Source organism: Ochotona curzoniae, unplaced genomic scaffold, assembly GCF_017591425.1.
Source record: "Ochotona curzoniae isolate NIBS_2020 unplaced genomic scaffold, NIBS_Ocur_1.0 contig_4692, whole genome shotgun sequence".
NCBI lineage: Eukaryota > Metazoa > Chordata > Mammalia > Lagomorpha > Ochotonidae > Ochotona > Ochotona curzoniae.
In genome coordinates, this window is record NW_024466361.1 from 343,510 (window position 1) to 366,246 (window position 22,737).

General features: G+C 46.6%; 1 protein-coding gene across 6 annotated transcripts in view; it reads left to right on the forward strand.

Moving 5' to 3' along the window:
• Nucleotides 1–22,737, forward strand: part of MKLN1 (muskelin 1) — a 78,937-nt gene that overhangs the window by 25,322 nt on the left and 30,878 nt on the right. For all 6 annotated transcript variants that reach the window (XM_040987475.1, XM_040987477.1, XM_040987480.1 and 3 more), the window contains 4 exons: nt 3,306–3,383; nt 8,259–8,324; nt 17,345–17,457; nt 22,417–22,629. In XM_040987475.1, the coding sequence (XP_040843409.1) occupies nt 3,306–3,383; nt 8,259–8,324; nt 17,345–17,457; nt 22,417–22,629 (470 nt within the window). The remainder of the gene's footprint in view (nt 1–3,305; nt 3,384–8,258; nt 8,325–17,344; nt 17,458–22,416; nt 22,630–22,737) is intronic.

The window sequence follows — 22,737 nt, forward strand, 5'->3', positions numbered from 1 at the left end:
CCGTGGCCTGGAGCATCTTAACCACTAAACCACTGGCCTGCCCTGATGCATCTTTTTAGAGAAAGGAATTGTCCGTAGATTTTAGAGCCTTGCGTCCAGATATTTTAATATGATTACTGTTGCTAGTCCTCCACTATTGAATACTCATATGTATGAAACACCGGACTATTTTATAACTAAAGAGTACTGCCTTTTTTGAGGCAGTTAAATAAAGTAAATAAATTTAACTTTATAAAGTGTATAAATAAAGAGTATAAATGTGATAATTAATCTCTTAGAAAACATTGAAAGTGCCACTGGTGAGACTGTTCTCCTGTGTACGTGTGTTTTTACACGCTGTCTGTGAGTGAATTCTGTATTCTTTAACCTCAGAGGAAAAGGGACTTATAGGTAATTCTATGTTGTCTGTTTCAAATATTTAATTGATTGGTATCACTGTTTTAAGGAAAAGTGTTAAGAACTGTCACCACCTTCCTGCAGCCTCGTGTAATTACCAGGATAAGGATTTCCTTCGTAGTACACTATGTTAAGAGGGACTGTTAAAATTGTACACCATTTTGATTAGTACAGAGACATACCGTCTGGCTCTAGAAGAAAAACCAATTTTAGGGAAATTTTTCAAGTTAAGTCAAAGTGTGTGTGTGTCTGTATTCCTATGGTCTCCCCTGGTTCGGAATGCTGGTAGTCAGCGTTCCTTCTAGAGCTGACTTTGCTGCTGACGTCACTGGTGAAGATCCGTTGGACAAATAAGGAAGTAAATAGAGCAGAGATTTTTTTTTTTTTTTGCGTCTGTTCTACTGAAAACATAGCAGAGAAGAACAAGAAGTTCCAGCTTGCTAAGTGGGGAAATCTAGAGAATCAGAAACATTTACCCAGACTGTAAATAATGGAGGGAGAAAAGGCTGCCTTTGGTGTATGTAATGTGCATTAGTCTGATCTTCAAGCATGGGCTATGTCTTAAAGTCGCAGGCTTATCTCTCTGATAGACTTCCTGTTTGCCTACAGAATCTAATGTCATGAGAGGCGAGTCGTGAGGCAGTATTTGCTGCTTGCTCCCTAGCAGTGTGGAGCCTGGTGTGATGGTGGGCTGGTCTCCTGCAAGGGTGGCCGTCTGGGGTAGTGCTTCGGCTGCCGCTGCCGCGCCGCTGAGCTCTGCCTCGAGGCCAGCTTCCTGCTCACTGTGCCTTGGCAATGACGGCTCTCGTAGCTGAGCTTGCCACTCACACGAGTGATTTCTGGCTCCTAGCTCTGGTCTGGTTAGCCCTGCGTGTTTGCCAGTAGTTACAGAGTGAACGCAGGTTTGGAGGGTGTGTGTGTGTGTGTGTGTGTGCGTCTGTGTTTCACATAAAGTGAAAAAAATTTAAGTTGGAAAATTCAGGTTTCAAAATTGAAAAAGCTAAAAAGGAGTTAGAAGATTTTTGTTTTGGCGTATATTTTGTAAAACTCCATGTATAGTTTTTCTGTAACAGACAAGTCTGAGGAGATTGTGGTGGTCACTTACATGTGTATACGTGCTTAGCTTCATTTAGGATGCCAGTTCTGAGCAGTGTGCTGTTTTCTGTTTGTTGGCAGCATGTGCTACACCCCACGTTTTGCCCACATTCAGTAAGGTCAGTTTCCACGTTGGTTGTCTTAGGGGAGGGTTTGCAGCACAGCCGGTTAAGCCGCTGCTTCAGACGCCTGCACCCCTTAGCAGAGCACCTGCCCTGAGCATTGGCTGTTGAAGTGCTCGGGTCCCAGCAGCCGCGGGGGGACCTGGGCGGGTGTCTAGGAGCTGCCTTTGGCTTCAGACTTGTGGGTGTTCACAGGCATCTGGGGAGGAGAGCCAGTGGACTGAAGAGTTCTCGTTTCTCCATCTTTCTAGAAGATAGGTAGCGTCTTGTGGTTCTAAGTTGCATTTCCCTAATAACAAGTGAGGCCTTGTATATTTCCATATGCTGCTTTCTCGTTTCTGTGTCTTTGGTAAAGTGTCTTCAGATCTGTTGTTCCACTTTAAGTCGGGCTGTGCTCGGCTCTGTCATGCACACAGGATGTCTGCAGGCTGCCGGCTGCCTTCTGTCTTGAGTGTCACAACTTTTGAAGTTTGGTAAAACTCAGTTTGTCCAGTATATCATTTAGCGATATTTTCTGTCACTGGATCTAAGAAATGTTAACCTAAGCAAAGGTTGTAGAGACTTTGTCCTTTGTGTCTCCTGCAGTGTTGTGGCTTGATGTACCTGCCTCAGTGTAGGGGCACTGTGTACCAGATGTGGAGCTGTGGTGGCTGGGCTTTCCCTGGGCCTGCAGGGACGCTGTCCTTTCCCACTGACTGGTCTTTACATATTTGTCAATAATCAGCTTGTCATCGCTGTGTGGTGTTCTGTCTGTGCTTTCTAGACTGTTGCAATATGAATCTTCTAACTTTATATTTTATTTCAAAGTTGTTTTTGGAAGTTGTGCCATGAATTTTTATTTGAATTTTGTTTATTTTTAAAGATTTATTTCAGGGAGAGAGATGTATCTTTCATCCACTAGTTCACTCCCCAAATGTCTTGTAATGAGAGGCTGACACCAAGAACCTGGGACTAGATCAAGGTGTCCCACAGGGGTGACAGGGACTCAAGTTCTTGTCCATTCTCTGCAGGTAGGACTGGTACTCTTTTGGGAGTAGTCACAATGGTCAGAGCTGAGCCAATCCGAAGCCGGGAGCCAGGAGCTTCTTCCAGGTCTCCCTCACAGGGTGCAGGGTCCCAAGGCTTTGGGCTGTCCTCTATTGCTTTCCCAGGCCACAAGCAGAGAGCTGGATGGGAAGTGGAGCAGCCAGTATACAAATCGGCACCATTATGGGATCCTGGAACATGCAAGGCAAGAACTTTAGCCACCAGTCTGCTGCACCGGGCCCCTATAAATGATTTTTAAAACACATAGAATTCTTTATTTGAATTGACCAGAAAGTTTATTTACATTATTTTAATCTTATTTTCTACTATTTCATAACCTCAAACTGTCATTTTTCACTCCCCAATGATTTCATTTTCTTACATTTAAAGTTTCTGTTTAAACTGTTTATATCCTTATGCATTTAATATAACCATGTTTTTATAGCTAATAAGTGTAATCTTTATGGGAAAATAAGTTTGAGTTGCCACTGAGTTTGTTTACGTGGCTGCATCGACGGAGGCCCTCACTGTCCGTGTTTGGAGTAGTGCTGTCAGTGACATGGGCGTGGTTGGCGCTTTCGTTGAAGGTGGGCGCTTGCATGTGAAAGCGTGTGTCTTAACGTGAAATGTGGAAGGCCCGATGTGACTCTCGCTCTCTCTTGTCAGATGGCTTATTCAACCAGTACATCAGCCAGCAGGAGTATAAGCCGCGCTGGAGCCAGATCATCCCCAAGAGCACCAAAGGTGAGCCTGCCCGGGCTCAGGCCTCGCGCTTGCCTCTGTCCTCGGTCCTCCCAGCACTGTGTTCATGACAGGTGTGGACTGGAAGATACAAGAGTCGGTGTGGGACATTTTGTTCAGTGCCGTAACAGGAAGTTGGACAGTTTTCACACAGAATATAATCATAAATTGCTTTCTGGAGAACTATGGAAAATTACAAGCTGTTTGTAATGCCATACATTTGTGCCAGAAAAATTCTAAGTTCTGAAGAATTGCTCACCAAACCCTAGCAGAGATGAGGGAAACAAGAGGGGCAGGCTGGTCCAGAGCTGTGGAGCTTTGATCATAGGCGTTTAGCAGATGCTAGTGTAGGCAACTTTTCTTTATTCTTCTTAAAGATTTGTTTGTTTGAGTGAGGGAGATGGAGAGAGGGTGGAGGAATGGCCAGGATTTAGCCAAGCCGGAGCCAGGAGCTTCTCTCACATCTGCCATGTAGACAGCAGCCATCCTAGTCTCTGAGCCATTTCCTAGTTGCATTAAACAGGAAGCTGCATTGGAAGTGGGACAGCTGGGACAGGAAGTGGCATCAATATTGGCTGTTTGCATTGGGGCGGCAACTTTACCCAGTAATCACAGTGCTAGCCCAAAGTGAGTTTTTCAACACATTAATTTTGAGGGGTCAGCATGATGGCTGAGGTGGCTAATCCTCCACATACAAGCATTGACATCCCATATAGGCCCCAATTCATGTCCCAGATGCTCTACTTCTGTTCCAGTTCCTTGCTTGTGGCCTGGGAAAGCAGAGCAGAATTGCCCAAAATCTTGGGACCCATGTGGAAGACCCAGAAGAAGCTCCTGGCTTTATTTTGGCTCAGCTCCAAGCATTGCAGTCAACTGGGAAGTGAACCAGATGATAGAAGATCTTTTTTTCTATATAAAACCTGCCTTTTGGGGGAAAAAAAAATCTTAACAAGAGATATTGATATTGAGCATTTTAGTGAATTTGGATGAAACCTAAATTTTTTTTTAAGATTTGTTTTTATTGGAAAGACAGGTGTACAGAGAGAAGGAGAGACAGAGAAAAACATCTTCCATCTACTGGTTCACTCCCCAAGCACCCACAAAGGCTGGGGCTGAGCCGATCCGAAGCCAGGAGCCAGCAGCCTTTCTCCAGGTCTCCCACACGAGTGCAGGGTCCCATGGGTTGGGCCGTCCTGCACTGCTTTCCCAGGCCACAAGCAGGGAGCTGGATGGAGAGTGGAGCAGCACCCAGATGGGATCCCAGCACCTCTAAGGCGAGGATGTAGCCGCTGTGCTATCACACTGGGCCCAGACCTTACATCTTGAGTCTCGTCCTTCCTTCCATTAGGTACAGGTCCTGGAGGGCATTGCTTTTAGTGAAAACTGTTTTCATGGGATCGAGCTTCATTCTTACTGCCTTCATGTCTTATTGTGAGGAAGCTTTCTCTCTCGGTCTCTTACGGATTTGTTTGTTTATTGTAAAAGTCAGAGTTACAAAGCGATCTTCCATCTGTTGGTTCACCTGGGTGACCACAGTGGCCAGTGCTGGGCCAGACCAAAACCAGGAGCCAGGCACTTCATCCGGAGAGCCGTGCACGTGGGCCATTCTCTCCTTTTCTCAGACCGCTAGTGGGGAGCTGGAGTGGAAGTGAGGGGGCCAAAGCACAAACTTGTGCCCATGGGGATTCTCGCATTATTGCTGGTGGCTTTACCTACTGTTCCACCCTTTCCTTTGATAAAGTTGGAGGAAATTGCCTATGAATCTGTTATTTTTGTATGATATGAACACCATTGTCTTATTACAGTAGTACTTACGAGATAACTTTTTTTTTTGAAGATTTATTTTTATTGCAAAGTCAGATGTACAGAGAGGACGATCTGTGCAATGATTCACTCCCCAAGCCGCCACAATGGCTGGAGCTTAGCTGATCCGCAACCAGGAGCCAGGAGCTTCCTCCAGGTCTCCCATGCGCGTGCAGGGTCCCAAGGCTTTGGGCCGTCCTCCACTGCTTTCCCAGGCCACAAGCAGGGAGCTGGATGGGAAGTGGATCCTCCAGGATTAGAACCAGCACCCGCATGGGATCCCGGCATATGCACGGCAGGGACTTTGGAACTAGGCTGTCGCGCCGCGCCCAGGATAACTTTCCTCAGAGACATACATGTTGTAGTAAATTGACTGCAACTCTCTTTGAAAAATAAGGAATAAGTATATAAAATGCTTGGAAAATAAGCTGTTTTAATATTGTCTAAGCAAGTGACTGGGTAGAGAAAGAAGAGCAGAGCAAAGCTGCACTGGCAGTGAGCTGCAGAGTTCCGTCTGCGGGGGGAAGGAGGCAGAGCCCCGCGCAGGCTCGGCGTTGGTCCCACGGCAGGGAAAAGGTCTGGTTCACGTCGTGCTTTCCGACCGTTTGTCAGAATTGTTCATTTGGTCATTTTTTAAGTACCCTTGTGAAATTAGTACAAAGTAGAAGGTATCAGTTTTTCATAGGAGAAAACTGAAGTAGGGAATTTATTAGACACAGTAGTGCATAATGTAAAGATGATATAATATAGTGTATAATAGAGTAGTGACAACCCTTATTTATGTTAGACCCTTGTAACCTTTTGGACTATTGAAATGAAATTGTATTTTCATTTATATAAGACTTTGTGTACAGTAAACTATCAGTTGAATAGTTTTCTTCTTTAAAAGCTTAAATTTCCATTGATTTCTATATTTATTTTTCGCTTATTCAGTAAGGCTGTGTCCATGAGCGATCAGACACTTGGGTCGTCACGCTGCCTGCCATTGGTCTGCCTTGGCAGGAAGCTGGAGTTGGCATCCTGAGATACTCTGGGAATCAGGCGTCTCAACTTAAAAACCTGCCCCGAACTTGTTTAATCCTACCTTTTAAACTCTGTGAAGAAATGAAAATCAAAGTAAACTAAATCGGGCCCTGCGTGATAGCGTAATGGTTGAAGTCCTTGCCTCACATGTGCCGGATCCCATATGGGCTCCGGTTCTAGTCCCAGCAGCTCCACTTCCCATCCAGCTCCCTGCTTGTGGCCTGGGAAAGCAGTGGAGGACTGCCCAAAGCCTTGGGACCCTGCACCCGTGTGGGAGACCTGGGAGAAGCTCCTGGCTCCTGGCTTTGACCAGCTGTTGCGGTCACTTGGGAAGTGAACCATCAGACAGAAGATCTTCCTCTCTGTCTCTCCTACTCTCTGCCATCCCAATAAAGATAAATAAATCTTTAAAAAAAAAAAAGAAGAAGAAAGTAAATCAAACCAGTGTTTTCTCAGCATTGTTCAAGTAACAATAATTTGTAATGTATATAGGGACTGATTTCTGAAATATTTGTGCAGAATTAATATCATAAGGAAATTATCATTAATATAAAACCTGATAACATCTTAGTTTTCAATAGTTTTATGTACTTAAAACTTTTTATTTAGCAATGAGCCATGTCTGAAATTCAAGAGTACTTCAACATTTTTGTGGAAAATACAGGCAAAAGATAAGTTTATTTAGGTGCAAAATTTTTTTTGAAACTCATTCATAATAGTAAGAATAGGTCCATGAAAAATGTATATTATGAAAAAATATATCTATGGATTTCCAAATTTTGCACCAACAAAACCTTTTGTCTTTTTTATCTTTTTAAGTTTTATTTTAAGATTTTATTTTATTGATTTATTTTACTTGAAAATCAGAAATGTAGAGAGAAATCTTTTCCATCTGTTGGTTTACGCCCCAATGGTTTACAGCCAGTGCCAGGCCACACTGAAGCCGCGAGCCAGGAGCTTCTTCCAAGTCTCCCATATGGGTACAGGATCCCAAAGCCTTTGGCCATCCTCAGCTGCTCTCCCAGGCCATTAGAAGGGAGTTAGACCAGAAGCTGAGCAGCCAGGGCTCAAATTGACACCCACATGGGATGCCAGTCCTGCAGGCAGAGGACTAACTTGCTGTGCCACCACACTGGCCCTGGAAACTTTGTCTTTTAATTTTGTGATTCCACAATATTTTGATGTACCCTTTGGAATAGGATTTTAAGACTTATTTGCTTTTTATTTTTGTTTGTTTTTTGTTTTGTTGTAATTTGAAAGGCAAATTTACGGAGAGAAGGAGAGACACAAAGGGAAAGGTCTTCTGTCTTGTGGTTCCCTCCCCAAGTGGCCACAGCAACTGGAGCTGAGCCGTATGAAGCCAGGAGCTTCTTCCAGGTCTGCTGTGTGGAGGAAGGGACCCGAAGCCTGGGCCGCCTGCCACTGCTTTTCCAGTCCATAAGTGTGGGATGGCTTCAAAGTGTAGATTAGCTTGTTGGACCAGCTCAGTGTCCCCAAGGATAGGATTTTGTAATTGTTTTCTGCCTTCACTTTGACACTCTAGTAACTGCAGAAATATTGTCTTTCATATTTGTATAATATCATATGTCTTTGTTAACTTTTGTCAGTGGTCATAGATAAAATGAAAATAGCTTCCAGTTGCATTAATGTAGCTTGAATTCAATTAGAAAAAAGAGCAAGATAATTTTTACAGATGTAAGTCATATTATTTCATATATTTAGTCTTAATATTTTGAAAGGAAAAAAAGGCTGATTTTTAGTACAAGTTGAAATATTCCATATCCCAAATGCCTGGGGTGAGCAGGGTTTCCTTGGGTGGTTTGAACTCTGCTTCTGCTTTACCAGTCGGGCACGTGTCATCTGGGGCCCAGGTCGGCTCCAGGACATGAAGCTCTCTGGCTAGTATGTCAACATTGAAAAGGTTTAGGTTTTTATTTTGGATTTTCACATGAGGGGTTCTCAACCTGCACTTGCTACAACCTTCTGAGTAAAGTCAGTCTGGATTTCCGATGGTTCTTTATCATTCCTTTAAAAGAAGCTGTTTCTGTTCAGGTGATGGAGAGGAGAACCGGCCGGGAATGCGAGGCGGCCATCAGATGGTGATTGACGTTCAAACAGGTGAGTAACGCTGGAGCGGTGAGAAGCACCAGCCTTTTGTTGTTCACCAGAAAGGTTGACGGTTGTTCGTAACCCAGTAACAAGGTAAACATTCCCCATAGGCATAACCTAAGGCAGGAGGCATCACACACGTGAAGGTGAGTCACCTAGAATGCGTGGAAGGTGCAGGCTCTGTATGTACATGAAGTTTTATGGGTATATATGTAGTTCATGTGAGTTGTGCTAGCATGAAAAGCTAGAGTATTCATAGATTTTGAGTGATTCATATTTTGATAGAACAATATAGGAATTACCAGAATAAAGAATCAAGTTTTTTTTTTTTTAAATAGATATTTGTTTGTTTGAAAGACAGACTTAAAGACAGAGAGAAGAGCTGGTCCTGGTGCTATAGCCTAGTGGCTGAATACTTGCCTTGCATGGGGTCCCGTATGGGCACTGGTTTGTGTCCCAACTGCCTTACTTTCTTTCTAGCTCCCTGCCTGCTTTCTGGTAAAGCAGTAGAAGACGGCCCAAAGCCGTGGGCCCCTGCACCTGCATGGGAGATGCAGAAGAGGTTCCTGGCTCCTGGCTTCGGATCGACTCAGCTCTGGTCATTGCGGCCACTTGGGGATTGAACCAGCAGATGGAAGATCTTCCTCTCTGTCCTTCTCTTGTAAATCTAGCTTTCCAATAAAAATAAGCAAGTCAAAAAAAAAAAGAAAAAGAAAAAGAAAAAACAGAGAGAGAGGAGCTTTCGTCTGCTGGATCTGCTGACTTACTCCTCAAATGGCCGAAGGAACTCAGCTGAGCTAAAGCCAGGAGCCCTTCCAGGTCTCGCACGCGGGTGCAGGGTCCCACGGCTTTGGGCCGTCCTCCACTGCTTTCCCAGGCCACAAGCAGGGAGCTGGATGGGAAGTGGAGCAGCCAGGACAAGAACTGGCACCCATATGGGATGCCAGACTTGCAGGCTGCAGTTGTAACCACGTAAGCCATAGAGCTTTCAGAGAATATGAAATTAGCTTAGACTTGATCTGTTCATTAGTTGCTGAAAACTCATCAAGTTTATAAATGATATGTTTGTTTTGCTGCCTTTTACATTTTACTGTCAAACTTGGCACCAAAAAATGTTTCAGGTTTATATTGCTTCTGACACTTTGAGTGCCGTTATAGACTAATGCCAACTTCACAGTAGTTTTCAAATCAGTTTTTTGAAAGCAAATGAAACTAAGAATCTAGGATTATATTGTTTAATTTAAGAAAACTTTACTGCATGGCAATATCCACCCTAGTAATACTTTCCTTTGTCTAAGACTAATATAACACTTGGCCATGATGGTGATTTGCTGATTCATACTGCTTTGGGAATTAAAACATTTGCTTTTGTAGACTTGTAGGAAAATTACCAATCAGAATCTTGTAACGTGTGTACTGAGTCTTGGCATAGTCCTGTTTTACAGAATGTTTGGAAAGAACAAGGAGAGCATGATTTTTCATTTAAAATTAGCACAGCATTTGCGGAGTAACCTCTGGCTGGTCTGAGGGCATTGCTGAAGTGTGGGTGTCTGGGGCAGAGAAGAAGGGAGGTGACTGTGGGTCACGGGCTGGACTGGAGCTCCTTCGGAGAGGAGGGGAGCCCTCCTTGCGGCTCTTGCTTTACAATCGGCGCCGCCTTCGGAGAGGAGGGGAGCCACTGTTGTGAACTGACTCCGTTCAGCAGCACAGCCTGAGTGAAGGCAGAAGCCGAGAGCACTGCTCGCTCCTGACGCGTGCCGGGGGCACTGGCCTCTGTCAGACCGCTCGGTGCTGGAGCAGCGAATGGTCAGCCTGGCGAGTTCCTCACGGACACGGTGTGGCTTGTGAGAAAAGCAGTTGAAGATGACTTTTTAAAAGGTGGTAGTCATTTTAAAGAAAGATTTATGTTTTTTAACTTGAAAGAATGTTAGAAAGTCTTCCATCCACTTGCTCACTCTCCAAATAGCTGCAGGAGCCAGAGCTGAGTGAATCTGAAGTCAGGAGCCAGGAACAACTTGTGGTTCTCCCAGATGCCTACAGGGACCAAACGGCGTGAGCCATCCCTCCACTGCCTTCCAAGGCTGTGAGCAGGGAGTTAGATCAGGAAGTGAAGCAGCTGGGACACGAGCCGGTACCCTGTGGACTGCCGGTACCACAGGCGGGGCATTCCAGAGCCCCCATATGGACTGCTGGTACCACAGGTGGGGGATCCCGGAGCCCCCATATGGACTGCTGGTACCACAGGTGGATTACTGAGCCCCCCATATGGACTGGCAGTACCACAGGTGGAGGATCCCGGAGGCCCCCCATATGGACTGGCATTACCACAGGCGGAGGGTCAGGGTTGGCATGCCATGTCAGCGCGCCAGCCCCCGCCATCATTCTTTAAGTGAGGACAACAGGAGGGATCAGATAGTTGGGTTGTCATATCAGCAACGTGGTTTCAGAGCAATTGGAGACGCCAGTTGGACATTCAGGTAGGCGTAGATCTCCGCTGCCTAATGATTCCCTCTGAACTGTTACGTAATGTTTTACTCCTACTATTATTTCCACCATTATAATTCCACTTTGGTTTAGGTCCTTGTTGTTCTTACACCTTTGCAGTCTGTTTAGCTCCCACCATGAGGGGAGAAATAGGATTTTCTCTTACCTTTCTTTTTTCTAAATAGCAGAATCATTGTGTGGGTGTGTGTGTTTAAAGATTTATTTATTTTTAATGAAATAGCAGATCGGGTATATATAGGGAAGAAGAGACAGAATTAAGCAGTGGTTAAGGACCCAGTTGCTCTGCTTCCTGTCTGGCTCCCTGCCACTGTGCCCGGGAAGGCCAGGCTGCTGCCATCCCTGTGGGAGTCAGGTGCAGTTCTAGGATGTCCATTGTTATTTTGAGCATGTGACTTGATGACTTTTTATAGCGGAAGCTCTTTGTCGACCTTTTGTTTTCTGGGAAGAGAGACCGTGGCTTCAGGTTACCAAGGAGTCCTGAGCAGTGTCACTGGTTGTCTCCTGAAGTCTGTTTAGCGTCTAGGAGGCGGCCGTGGGCTGTGTGCTGTGCAGCCTGTCAAGCTGAATCCCCCGCGGGAATCCGTGGCATGAAGTTCTGCTTCCAGCACCCAGCTGGCTTCCTGCTGCCACACACACAGCCTAGGAAGCAGCACACAGGGCTGCTGGCAGTTGGGGCCCTGCCTGGGGCAGCTGAGAAGCCGCCAGCCCCAAGGGCAGTGGGCATTTGGTTTTTTTCAACATTTGCTTTGAAAGACAAAGGATGAGGCGGGAGAAAGAAATCCTTCCCAAGTGGCTGTCAGAAACTATATCGGATTCTGGCACTTGAGTGGCATGGGCCGTGCTGGAGCTGGTCTGGAGACGGATCAGCCAAGACTGGAACTGGTACTCCTAGCGGACCCTAGTGCTGCAGGCAGCGGTTATACCGGTGCCACAGTCCCAGCCCCTGTGTGGGCATTTGAAGAATGAGCCGACATGAGGAAGAGTTACCTGTGCTGTATCGCTCCCAGCCGTGTGGATAGAGACCATAAATGCTTCTGACAGCATGTTTTTACTATTTAATTTTCAGGGTATTTTCGCTAAGGTAATTGTGCTCCATGCTGTACTAGAGAAGGAACGTAGCATCCGGTCCTCCTGAATTGTGCGTTAGTTCTGTGGATTGTGACCCCGCAGCTCCTGCTTCTCGACTTGGGAGCCTTCAGCCGAGGGACAGGAGGAAGGGTTGGCTTGCCTGCTGCGTGGGGCTGCTCTTGGTGGCGACGCTCCTGCTCACGTTGAGAACGCGTGTCGGGCAGAGCAGGTGCGAGGCTCGGCTGGCGGGGAGGCTGATGGGAAGCGCCCGCTCGGCTGCGATCTGCACCCTGAGCCAGTAGCGGCCAGGGGGCGAGCGCTGATGCTGCTCTTAGTTTTGATCATGTGGTGGTACGTCTGATTCACTGCATATTCTTTTAGAAAGGATAATCTGTAAGGAATAAGCAAACACGGATTTTGTTCATGACAAATGTGTTCATGTGGCTTTTCTGTGAAGCGATATGTTACAGAAATCTTTTTCATTCTGAAACGCAATGAAGAGTACAGTTTAACACAGTCCTGAAATGCAGTCTTTTTGCAAAGTAATTACATGTTTGTCCAAGATACCTGTCTCTGGGTAATTTTATAATTATAGCTTTAAATAAGAGGCAGATGAATTTGAAGGAGCGCAGGGAGCTGTGTTGATGACCTCCGGCTCATGGTGGCCGAGGGAGTGGTTTACGGAGGGGAGACCTCAAGTACACTGTCTGTCCCGATTCTAACTCATTCCCTTAAAACCTTCTTGTGCCAGTTTAAGGTCTTAGTAATTGGCACTTCAGAAGGATTCAAGTCAATTTGTGCTTCTATTGTGCTTCTATAAAATCTATTTTTTTTATTGTAAAGATTGATTGATTTTCATTTGAAAGGCAGATTTTACAGAGAGGTCTTACTTCTGCTGATGGACTTCCCAAAAGGCCTCAACAGCCAGAGCTGATCTTATCCAAAGCTGCTTCTCAAGGCTGAGGGTCCCAGCCCTCCTCCACGGCCGCCCTGGGCCACAAGCAGGTGCTGCTGGACCAGCCGGGCACAGACCGTGACCGTGTGAGGTGACAGTGCCTCGGGCCGGGACTTTGTCGGCTGGGCCCAAAACCTTCATTTCCATTTCATTAGCTTTCTGCATGGTGTCTAGTTAAATTAAGAATTAAATCAACTTCCGTCACCCACCCTTTTAACTCTCTTTTTGATCCATGAATTTTGTCATTGTCAGTATATTCTGCAACTTATACAGCTTCAAACAGAAAGAGCTGATTTAATTGTGCAAGTAGTGTGCCATCTTGTGGAGGATTGTGCAACAAGCAGTCTCAATCACTCTAGAATCAGATTAGAACTGAAAGTGAGCACTTAAAACAAGTGTTTTGGTGTGTTAAATGGTATGAACACATTGACATCTGTTAACATTTCTGTGTTTTTTTCCTGTGTAGATTTATGCTGCTGTACGTAAGGCCTCTCAAGTGTGTTCGGTGCTGGTACCAAGCTGGTGCATACCGTCCACCAAAGAACATAGGTTGAATTTTAGTTAGGATGGTTTGACATGGTGTCTTAGAATGAAGCTGGTCTGGCATTTTGAACACAGACTCCTGTTGGCTGTAATTCCTCTTGTTCACTAACTCTTCCTTCTTAGTTCTGTGTGATGCAAGTTTACATCTTGGCATACTCAGGTCCTCTATGTGGAGTTGAGTTCCAGGTGGGCATTTACCCTGGTGATTAAGACACTTGTAAGAGCACTGTGGCTGGCATGCTGGTACGTCACGCTTATCCTCTGCTCTGTAGTGCCCACATCCCATACGGGTATCAGTTCATGTCCAGGCTGCTCCATTTCCCATCCAGCTCCCTGGGAAAGAAACAGGTTGGCCCAAGTCCTCAGGTCCCTGCACCTGCTTGGGAAATTGAGAAGAAGCTCCAGGCTCCTGGCTCCAGATCTGCTTAGCTCTGACCATTGCGGTCAGAGTGCCTCAGTGGATAGAAGACCTTATCTCTCTATTTCTTTCCTTTGTGTAATTAAAAATTATTTTAAATACATTTTTTAAAAGCTAGTTGTAGTTAAGACCACTTGTATCCCACATTGGATAGCTTTGTTCAAAACCTGAGTAGATTCCTGCCAGGCAGTCCCCGGGAGGCAGCAGTGATGTTTCCAAGTGGTTGGTTCCTGTGCCCACATGACAGAACTTGGCTCTTGGCTTGGGCACTGGCTGAATGGAGTGTTTATCTGCTAGTCCTCTCTGCCTCTCAAACAAATAAATAATAATAAACCTTTCCATCATCTGGCTGTCTTTCTCTCTGTCTCGCTCTCTCTCTAACTACCTGTCTCAAATCTTTCAAACCTTATCTTTATAGGGCTGGCATGTTGTGTGTGGATTAAGACTTTACCTTGGAAGCAAGATCCACTGTAGGCACCAGTTCATGTTCTGACTGCTCTGCTTCTGGTCCAGCTCCCTGCTAATGCCCCTGGGAGGGCAGGCTTGAGTGGAAGAGGCCAAGAAGAAACTCCTGGCTTGAGGTTGGCTCAGCGCTGCCCTGTGCAGCATTAGGGGGAAACGAGCCAGCAGATAAAAATCATCCTGTCTTTCGGTCTCTGTGTATCTCTTTCAAATATATAAATAACACATTTTAAGGTTTGTTTATTTGAAATTTGCAGAGAGAGGGGGAGAGACAGAGTTCTCCTGTTCACTGGTTCTCTAGGCCAGGCCAGAGCCAGAACCGTCATCCAGGTCTCGCCTGTGAGTCCCAGGCCAAGTCCTCGGGCCGTCCTCCACTGCTTCCCCGGGCTGTCCTCCACTACTCGCCCGGGCCGTCCTCCACTGCTTCCCCGGGCCGTCCTGCACTGCTTCCCCGGCTGCACTAGCAAAGAGCTGGGTCGGAGATGGGCCGTGGGAATTGGAAGTGGTGCCAGTGTGAGATGCGGGTGCTGCAGGCAGCAGCCTCTTGGACCAAGCCACTATTCTGGTCCAGTAAATGAAATATTTACAAAGAAGAGGAAGAAAAGACCTTCACCTTCAGCTACTACTAACCTTTTTCTTGTCAAGCAGTTTAGCTGCTTTATAGCTATTACTTGACTTTGTTTCCTCAGTCCCCTTGAGTGGGTATTCCCGTCCTGTGGAGGTGAGGAGCCCTCTGACGAAGGCTGCGCACACTGGCGCAGCCACGGACCGGCCGGCACCGGAGTGAGCTGTGCCAACCGCGGAGGATCAGTGTTACCCCCTTAGAATCAAGATTATGTCTCCTTTTTCTTTCTAAAGTATGTTGCTGATTCAGATCCGTACTCAGGAGTTATTGCATGAACATACCCTCAGGTGCTGGGGGACCGGCCTGGCCTGTGGCCTCTGCTGCAATGGCTCTGTGAGGAGGAGTGCTGTGCTCCAGAGCGTGTATCAAGTGGCAGACACCTGTGCGTGCGTGAACAGCTTCCAGCAGGCAGGTCGGCCGCCCAGCTGCAGCCCGCTGTCTCCATGATGTTTAAGCTTGCGCGTTAAGTAATACTTTCAGTCGTGTTGATTTCTACATAAGAATTCATCCCTAACATCTTTCAATACGTGATGATTTAATCAAGCATTTTGGGGGCTATACACTCTGGTGCATCCAAAGGTCTGTCTAGTCCTTTGATTTTCTGTTAAGCTTGAGTTGGGACCACAGAGCTTTTACGCACAGGAATGACATCTTGGCTCTGTCCCAGGGAGAAGCTTGCACTGTGCCAGATTTTATTTTGCTCAGCTCTCAATGAGGCTGTTGTGGAAATGTAGGTTTTCTTTGCTGTGAGAATTTATGCGTACAAAGAACATTGAGAACTCGGAGCCCATGAGGAGGGGTTATTACAGTTAATGAACCGGGGCAACCTTAGCCAGAAGGTGCCCAGAAAGGTCAGCTGCTCTGCTATTTTAGTCCAGTTGTCTTCATCTTCAGGTTTCAGAATCTAGCCATGTTAATTCCCTTTAGAGTGGAACTTTGACAGTTTTTAAGCCAGATGAACCCCCCCCTTTTTTGTAAAATTGTAAATGTCTGGATATAATTCTCTGACATTTGGGAAACAGAATTTTACTCGCTGGTGATAGTGGATTGTTCTAAGATATGACAGTTCTTAGTAGTTTGTCTATTCCACATTTCTACGGTGCCTGACATACTCTGAGTTCTGAATTAAGCGTGAAATTGGATACAGTAATGCTAGGGTTTTTGTTTGGCCTCTGTGTGGTGGTGTGAAAACTGTTGTGTATTTGTGTGCCTTTGAAGTTAGGAATGCTGTAATTCCTGATAGTTTCGGGTGTTCTCAGGTTTACTGTGTTTGAAGAAATTCACAACAGTGAAAAAACTCAGACTGCTGGAGAGCTCGTGACGCGTGCTTGCTCACCGGTTAGCACTACAAGCCGCGCTCCAGTGGGCTTCCTTTGTCCAGAGCGCAGGGACGTGTGGTGATTCCTCCAAGTTATCTGAAAAGTCTGGCAGAACTCCCTTGCCCAGCTCTGTGAAATGCAAGAAGTTCCTTAAATAATACTACAGTGTTTCCACATGCACTTGGATTGTAACCCCTCATGATAGGGGGAACACTTTGAGTCCTCAGGTTGCTGTTTAGGGTGTACACGGCCCTGTTGTTGGGAACAGTAACTAAGGAAGCTGCTGGGCTTCGGAAAGCGGGGGGTGGGAGACTTCTGGAAAGGGAGGATGCTTGAGGAGGGGACGGCAGGCGATTACACAAAGGGGGTTCGTGGTGGACATTATGTGTGAAGATCCATTATGGACAGAATGAAATCAGCTTGTGACCGTGATGGAGTTCATGGCTAGAGTGTGTATTTCAAAGTCAGAGTTAACAAAATCCTCAAGGGATCTACACACAGAGGTGGCTTCTTCAGAAATGACACGGTATGTGTGGGGAAACTTCCCCGGGTTGATTGGAATTATCAAAGGTAAGCATCACTTTATTCTGAACATACCTACCTTACGGAGAGCTTCAACCATTGCTTTCAGAATTGCGAAGGAGGAAAAAAAACCTGTAACGGTATTTCAAAAAACAGCCAGGTCTGTGTTATGCTCTTATACTGTATCATCTTACAATCTAAAAAACTACACAGGTCTTGGTAGTAAAAGAATATTGTTAAGAAACTGGAGAACGTAAACTTTTCATGACTTTTCATCACAGAAATTTTTAACTGGCTGCACATCAGACGCACTTGGGAGACTTCAAAGGTTTTAGCAACTAAAGATTTTGGAGTAGAATCTTGAAGAACACTTTCTACTTATCGTATTTTAACAAATCTCTGAAAATGGTGATTCCGCAACAACATTCCCTTATACGCGTAGTTAGGAAATACTAGCCTAATATACATTTTGACAAGTTACAAGTTTAAAAACTCATTTTAAAATTTATTTAGTTGTTCCTCCCCAAATGGCTATAGAAGTAACTGGCTTGGTCTGGTTGCCATTGTTTAACTTCTCCTAAAATTTCCTTTGTCTTTTTCTGACTTGTGTAGAGACCGTGTATTTGTTTGGTGGCTGGGATGGCACACAAGATCTGGCTGACTTCTGGGCCTACAGCGTGAAGGAGAACCAGTGGACGTGTATCTCCAGGGACACTGAGAAAGAGGCAGGTTTCGTCGGTGCCTTCTGGGGCTGGTGTGCATTCCCCTGTGGGCCCTGGGTGTGCATTCCCCTGTGGGCCTGGGTGTGCTCCTCTGTGAGCCTGGCTGTGCTCCCCTGTGGGCCCTGGCTGTGCTCCCCTGTGGGCCCTGGGTGTGCTCCCCTGTGAGCCCTGGGTGTGCTCCCCTGTGGGCCCTGGGTGTGCTCTCCTGTGGGCCCTGGGTGTGCTCCCCTGTGGGCCCTGGGTGTGCTCTCCTGTGAGCCCTGGGTGTGCATTCCCCTGTGGGCCCTGGGTGTGCTCCCCTGTGGGCCTGGCTGTGCTCCCCTGTGGGCCTGGGTGTGCTCCCCTGTGGGCCCTAGGTGTGCTCCCCTATGGGCCTGGCTGTGCTCCCCTGTGGGCCCTGGGTGTGCTCCCTTGTGGGCCTGGCCGTGCTCCCCTATGGGCCTGGCTGTGCTCCTCAGCGCTAATGGCACCAAGTAGCTCTCTTCTTTTCGTGTTCCTGTCACCTCTATTCTTCATGATTTTCATGAATGTTATGTCTTTTTAGTTAAAACTGTATGTGTGCTTGTGTGTACACCTGTGTTTCTGCAGTGGGAAACGTAGCTTAGGCTTCCGGCTTTGAGTTAAACAAATACTTGCTTCTAGGCTAAGAGAAAGTAGTCTTTGTTTTTTTAAATCCTTGTAGAACATTTTTTACTCTGTCCTTCTTCTAAGCTCTTTCAGATTATGAAGTGAAAACTGAGCTCCCAAAGCAGTGGAGTCCGTGAAGGAGGCTGACGCTGACTCAGCACTGTGACTTCCTCCTAGGAGGGAGGCTTCAGACGAACTGCTGTCTAATCCTTGGGCACTAGTTCTTGCTTACTTGTTATTTTGTTTTTCTGGCTTAATCATTTGGATAACTTTTTACTTTTTCAAAGAGATCTTGAAGTTCTGATTTCTTTGGCACAGTATATAAAAATAGTTGTCCCCGTAGAGTGTTAAAGTTTTGTTTTCTGAAATGATTATTTCTATGCTCCAATGTAAAATCCATCTAAGAAAGATCTATCTTATGTTCCTCACTGATTTCTGTCTTGACTGAGTGTATCTGTAATTATTCTTGCAGTGTGCCCAGGATTCATCTCTAATTCCTGCCTCTTAATTTCCACCAGTTGTGGCATCCCGTGCTGCATTTAAAATGTCTTTTCTGCCATTCCTTTGGCACTGACCCCAACATTTGGGTTTCTTAAATGTTTTGTTGGTGCTGGCATTGTGGTACAGTGGGCCAAGCCGCGCTTGTTATGCTGTCTTCTGGATCAGAGCACCAAATCGCATCTTCTCACCAGGCTTCCTGGTCATGTGCTGTGGACGCAGCAAAAGATGGCTCGAGTACCTGGCTCAGTGCCCCCGCGTCGGGACCTGCGGAGCTCGCGGCTGCTAGCTTGCTCCTTGTCTGACGTTAGCTTGCTCCTTGTCTGACGTTAGCTGTTGGGGTTGTTTGGCGAGTGAACCCACGGGAGGAAAATTGACTCTCTTTCTAGCCCCTTCATAATCAAATCTTTAAAAAAATAATTGCACTTTTTTTTTGTCTTCAATGTTGATACCTAGTGCATTCTTTATTTTTCTTTCTTTTTTAATAAGATTTATTTATTTTTATTTAAACAGCACATTTTAGGGAGCGAGAAGGAGAAAGAGGCTTCCCTTCCATCTACTGGTTCACTCAGAATGGCTGCTAATGGCTGGAGCTGAACCGATGCGAAGCCAGGAGCTTCTTCCTGGGTTCCCCATGTGGGTCCAGGGGCCCACGGGCTCGAGCCAGTCTCTGCTGCCTTCCCAGGTCATGTGCTCAGCCGGAAGTGGACTGGTATCGGGAAGCTGGGACCCCTGGTGGAGGATAAGCTTGTTGGCCTATGTGTGCCACCCCCTGCCCTGTTTGGCCGCGGGACAGCTCTGCTGAAGCTGTGGTTACCTTCAGTCCCTCTTTGAGTTGTCTGTTGCGCTCTGTTGTATTGCAAGCACCCAGAAAGCCGTAGGGACTTGGCGACAAGCATTGATGGGCTTGTGAATCTGCACGTGGGCCGGCTACTTCTTTTCATTGTAGCTCACGTCCTTGTTGGGGCTGGCCTCGTTGAGACTGCTTGTGGCTGTGTTTCTTAAGGCTGTGCAGTGCTCTCCTGGGGCAGGAAAAGCTGTGAGAGTTCAGTAGACGTGAGCAGTCTGAGATTTGCTTCTTCTAGCAATGCATGTCCGTAAGTCAGTTTATGCTAGGGTAGCCTAAAGGGGTATTTAGAGTAGAAATTATAGCCATAATACCACAGATTTTCTACTTTATTTCATTTGTTTATAATAAAACTTCTATTTTATTTATTTGAAAACTAGAGTCACAGTGGGGAGGGAAGCAAGAAAAAGGGAGAGATCTTCCATCCACTGGTTCACTGCCCATCTGGCTGCAGTAGCCAGAGCTGGGGGATCCGACGCCAGGAGGCAGGAGCTCTGTCATGTCTGCCGCATGGCTGCCAAGAGCCCAAGGACTTGGGTTGCCTTTCGCTGATTTCCTGGGTCATTAGCAGGAAGCTGGAAGGGAAGTAGGCCAGCTATATGGGATGGCAGGATTGCAGGAGAGGGCGAGCTCAGTTACAGAAAGAGAGACCTAGAGATCTTCCATCCGCTGCTTGGCTCCTCAGTGCCAGTGACAGAGCAGGGACGGGAACTCGCTTCGAATTTCTGCTCATGCTGAGGGTCCAGGTACTTGAGTGTTACTGCTGATTGGGGAAGTGCACAAGCTGGCTGGGGACTGGACTGGGGACTCGGGAGCCGCTTTCCAGTTAAAGCATGTGGGCAGCCCGAGTCACATCGTTAACACCAGTCACCTGATGGTGTTTTCTGTTCCGGCGAGTCTAAGTGTGTTTGAGGACAATGTTTTGTGATTTAGTCCGGACTTCCGTAGCAGAGGGAGGGAGGCTGTGAGGATGCTTGTCAGAGACGTGCTTGTTGCTGGAGTGATTTCAGTGTTGTCACCATAAAGAACAGATTTCAGATCACCTTCCTAAAGCATTGCTTAGATTCAAGAGGTTCCTTTCTGTTCCTATTTTGTTGTGAATTTTTGCATGAGTAAATGTTGAGTTTTTAAGCTTGATTTCTTTGTTTGAAAGGGTTACAGAGAGAGAGGGAGGAAGGCGGAGGGCTCTTCACCCGCTGCCTCACCCGTAGGTGGCTGCAGCGGATGGGGGACCAGCCCGCGGGAGGGGCTCTGTGCAGATCCCCACCTGGGCGTCAGGGCCCAACGCCTTGGGTCTCCGCTGCTTTCCCAAGGACACTAGCCGGGAGCTGCTCAGAAGTCCCAGACCAACCCTGATGGCATTCTGGTGTCGCAGGCTGTGGGTGGGTTCGAGCCTGCGACATCGCAACGCCAGACCTGACTACTTTTTTATGTGTTTTGTATGTTATAATTCTGTTTTCCTCCTGTTGTCCTGTGGATGTAGCAGGTCACGGCGGTGCAGTCAACTTCGCATTCCTGGGATAAATCTGTGTTCGTTATGAAGAATTCTTTTCATAGTCCAACACATTTTATTTGATGGTGTTTTCTTAGATCCTGGTTGTATCTCTGTATATTACTCTGATGACAGGATAGTTAACTTTATATGCAAACTGTAGCCTTTTCATTCCTCTATTCTTTGACCTACTTTCTGTTTCAACCTTAGACATTCATTCTGAGTTTCATCTTAGTCAAAACTAGTATTTTTTCTTTTGTTTCTTTTATCTTCTGGGAAAATTAATGTTGAGTAGTGAAAAGCACACAGGTTCCGGAATGACTGCGTGGCCTGGGTTTGGACAGACAGCCGGGAGTGTGAGACAGTGGCAGTTTCCTTCCGAGTGGGAAGCAGGCCGCGCAGGCGCAGCAGTGATAGGGGCGGAACTCCAGGGGTTTCCTTCCCCTTTAGCTTTTCAAACTCAGATTCTGTGCTTCTGTTCAGGAACTTCATGGTTAGACTTGAATGGGGATTTAGCCACTTACTCTGCCTGTGGTCAGTGGTCCCAGTTGATCTTCCACCATCCTGAGGGTCCCTGGCTCAGCAGAGTCCTTACATAATGTCAAGGAAGGATGCAATTCTTTTTTTTTTTTTTTAATTTTTTTTAAAGATTTATGTATTTATTGGAAAGTCAGATATACAGAGAGGAGAAGAGACAGAGAGGAAAATCTTGTGTCCGATGATTCACTCCCCTAGTGAGCGCAACAGCCGATGCTATGCCGATCCGAAGCCAGGAGCCAGGAACTTCTTCCGGGTATCCCACGTGGGTGCAGGGTCCCAAAGTTTTGGGCCGTCCTCGACTGCTTTCCCAGGCCACAAGCGGGGAGCTGGATGGGAAGTGGAGCTGCCGGGATTAGAACCGGCACCCATATGGGATTCTGGGGCGTTCAAGGCAAAGACCTTAGCCGCTAGGCCACGCCGCCGGGCCCAAGGGTGTAATTCTTACTCTGCTGCCTGCAGCCTGGCAAGCTCCAGAGGAGACCTTCTCTCCGGGCTTATGTGTCCATAGCTTTTTTTGAAAGGGGAAAATTTCAAAGATTATGTTATAGTTTCTTCTAGTTTTCAAATTCTTGGAGTCCCTGTTTGAGCTGGATTGATACAAGAAATATAAAACTGTTTTTCAAGACCAAACGTGTCTTCGGAGGAGCTTGTCGTGTGATGGGTGACTGTGAACACAAATGCTGAGGACCCCAGGCAGGGTGTGCTCGAGGGTGTCCGCTGGAAGAGTGCGCGGCGCAGAGAAACTGGCGCCTTCCGGGCAGCCTTTACGCGTTTAAAGATAAGGTTTATATAGTTGCATTTCCAGCTGCTTTTTTTACTTTCCTTAGATTTGAGCGTACCGCCAGACTTATAGTTTATGTGCTGAGTTTCTGGCAGATCTTTGAAAGAGAAATGGCAAAAAGGAACGTTTGGCTTTGCTTTTTGTGACCTGATCTGCCCGTTCCTCTTTGTTTCACAGAATGGTCCGAGTGCCAGGTCGTGTCATAAAATGTGCATCGACACCCAGCGGAGGCAGATCTACACACTGGGGCGTTACCTGGATTCCTCCGTGAGGAACAGCAAATCCCTGAAAAGTGACTTCTATCGCTATGACATCGACACGAACACGTGGACGCTCCTAAGTGAAGACACTGCGGCCGACGGGGGGCCGAAGCTGGTGTTTGATCATCAGGTTCGAGGCACCCTTAAATGCGTGGTGGAGTTAGAAGGGATTCTGGGCTCAATGTACACATTCATTACACCTCTGCCCGCTGGTTTTGTGCAGAATGAAATGTCAGGT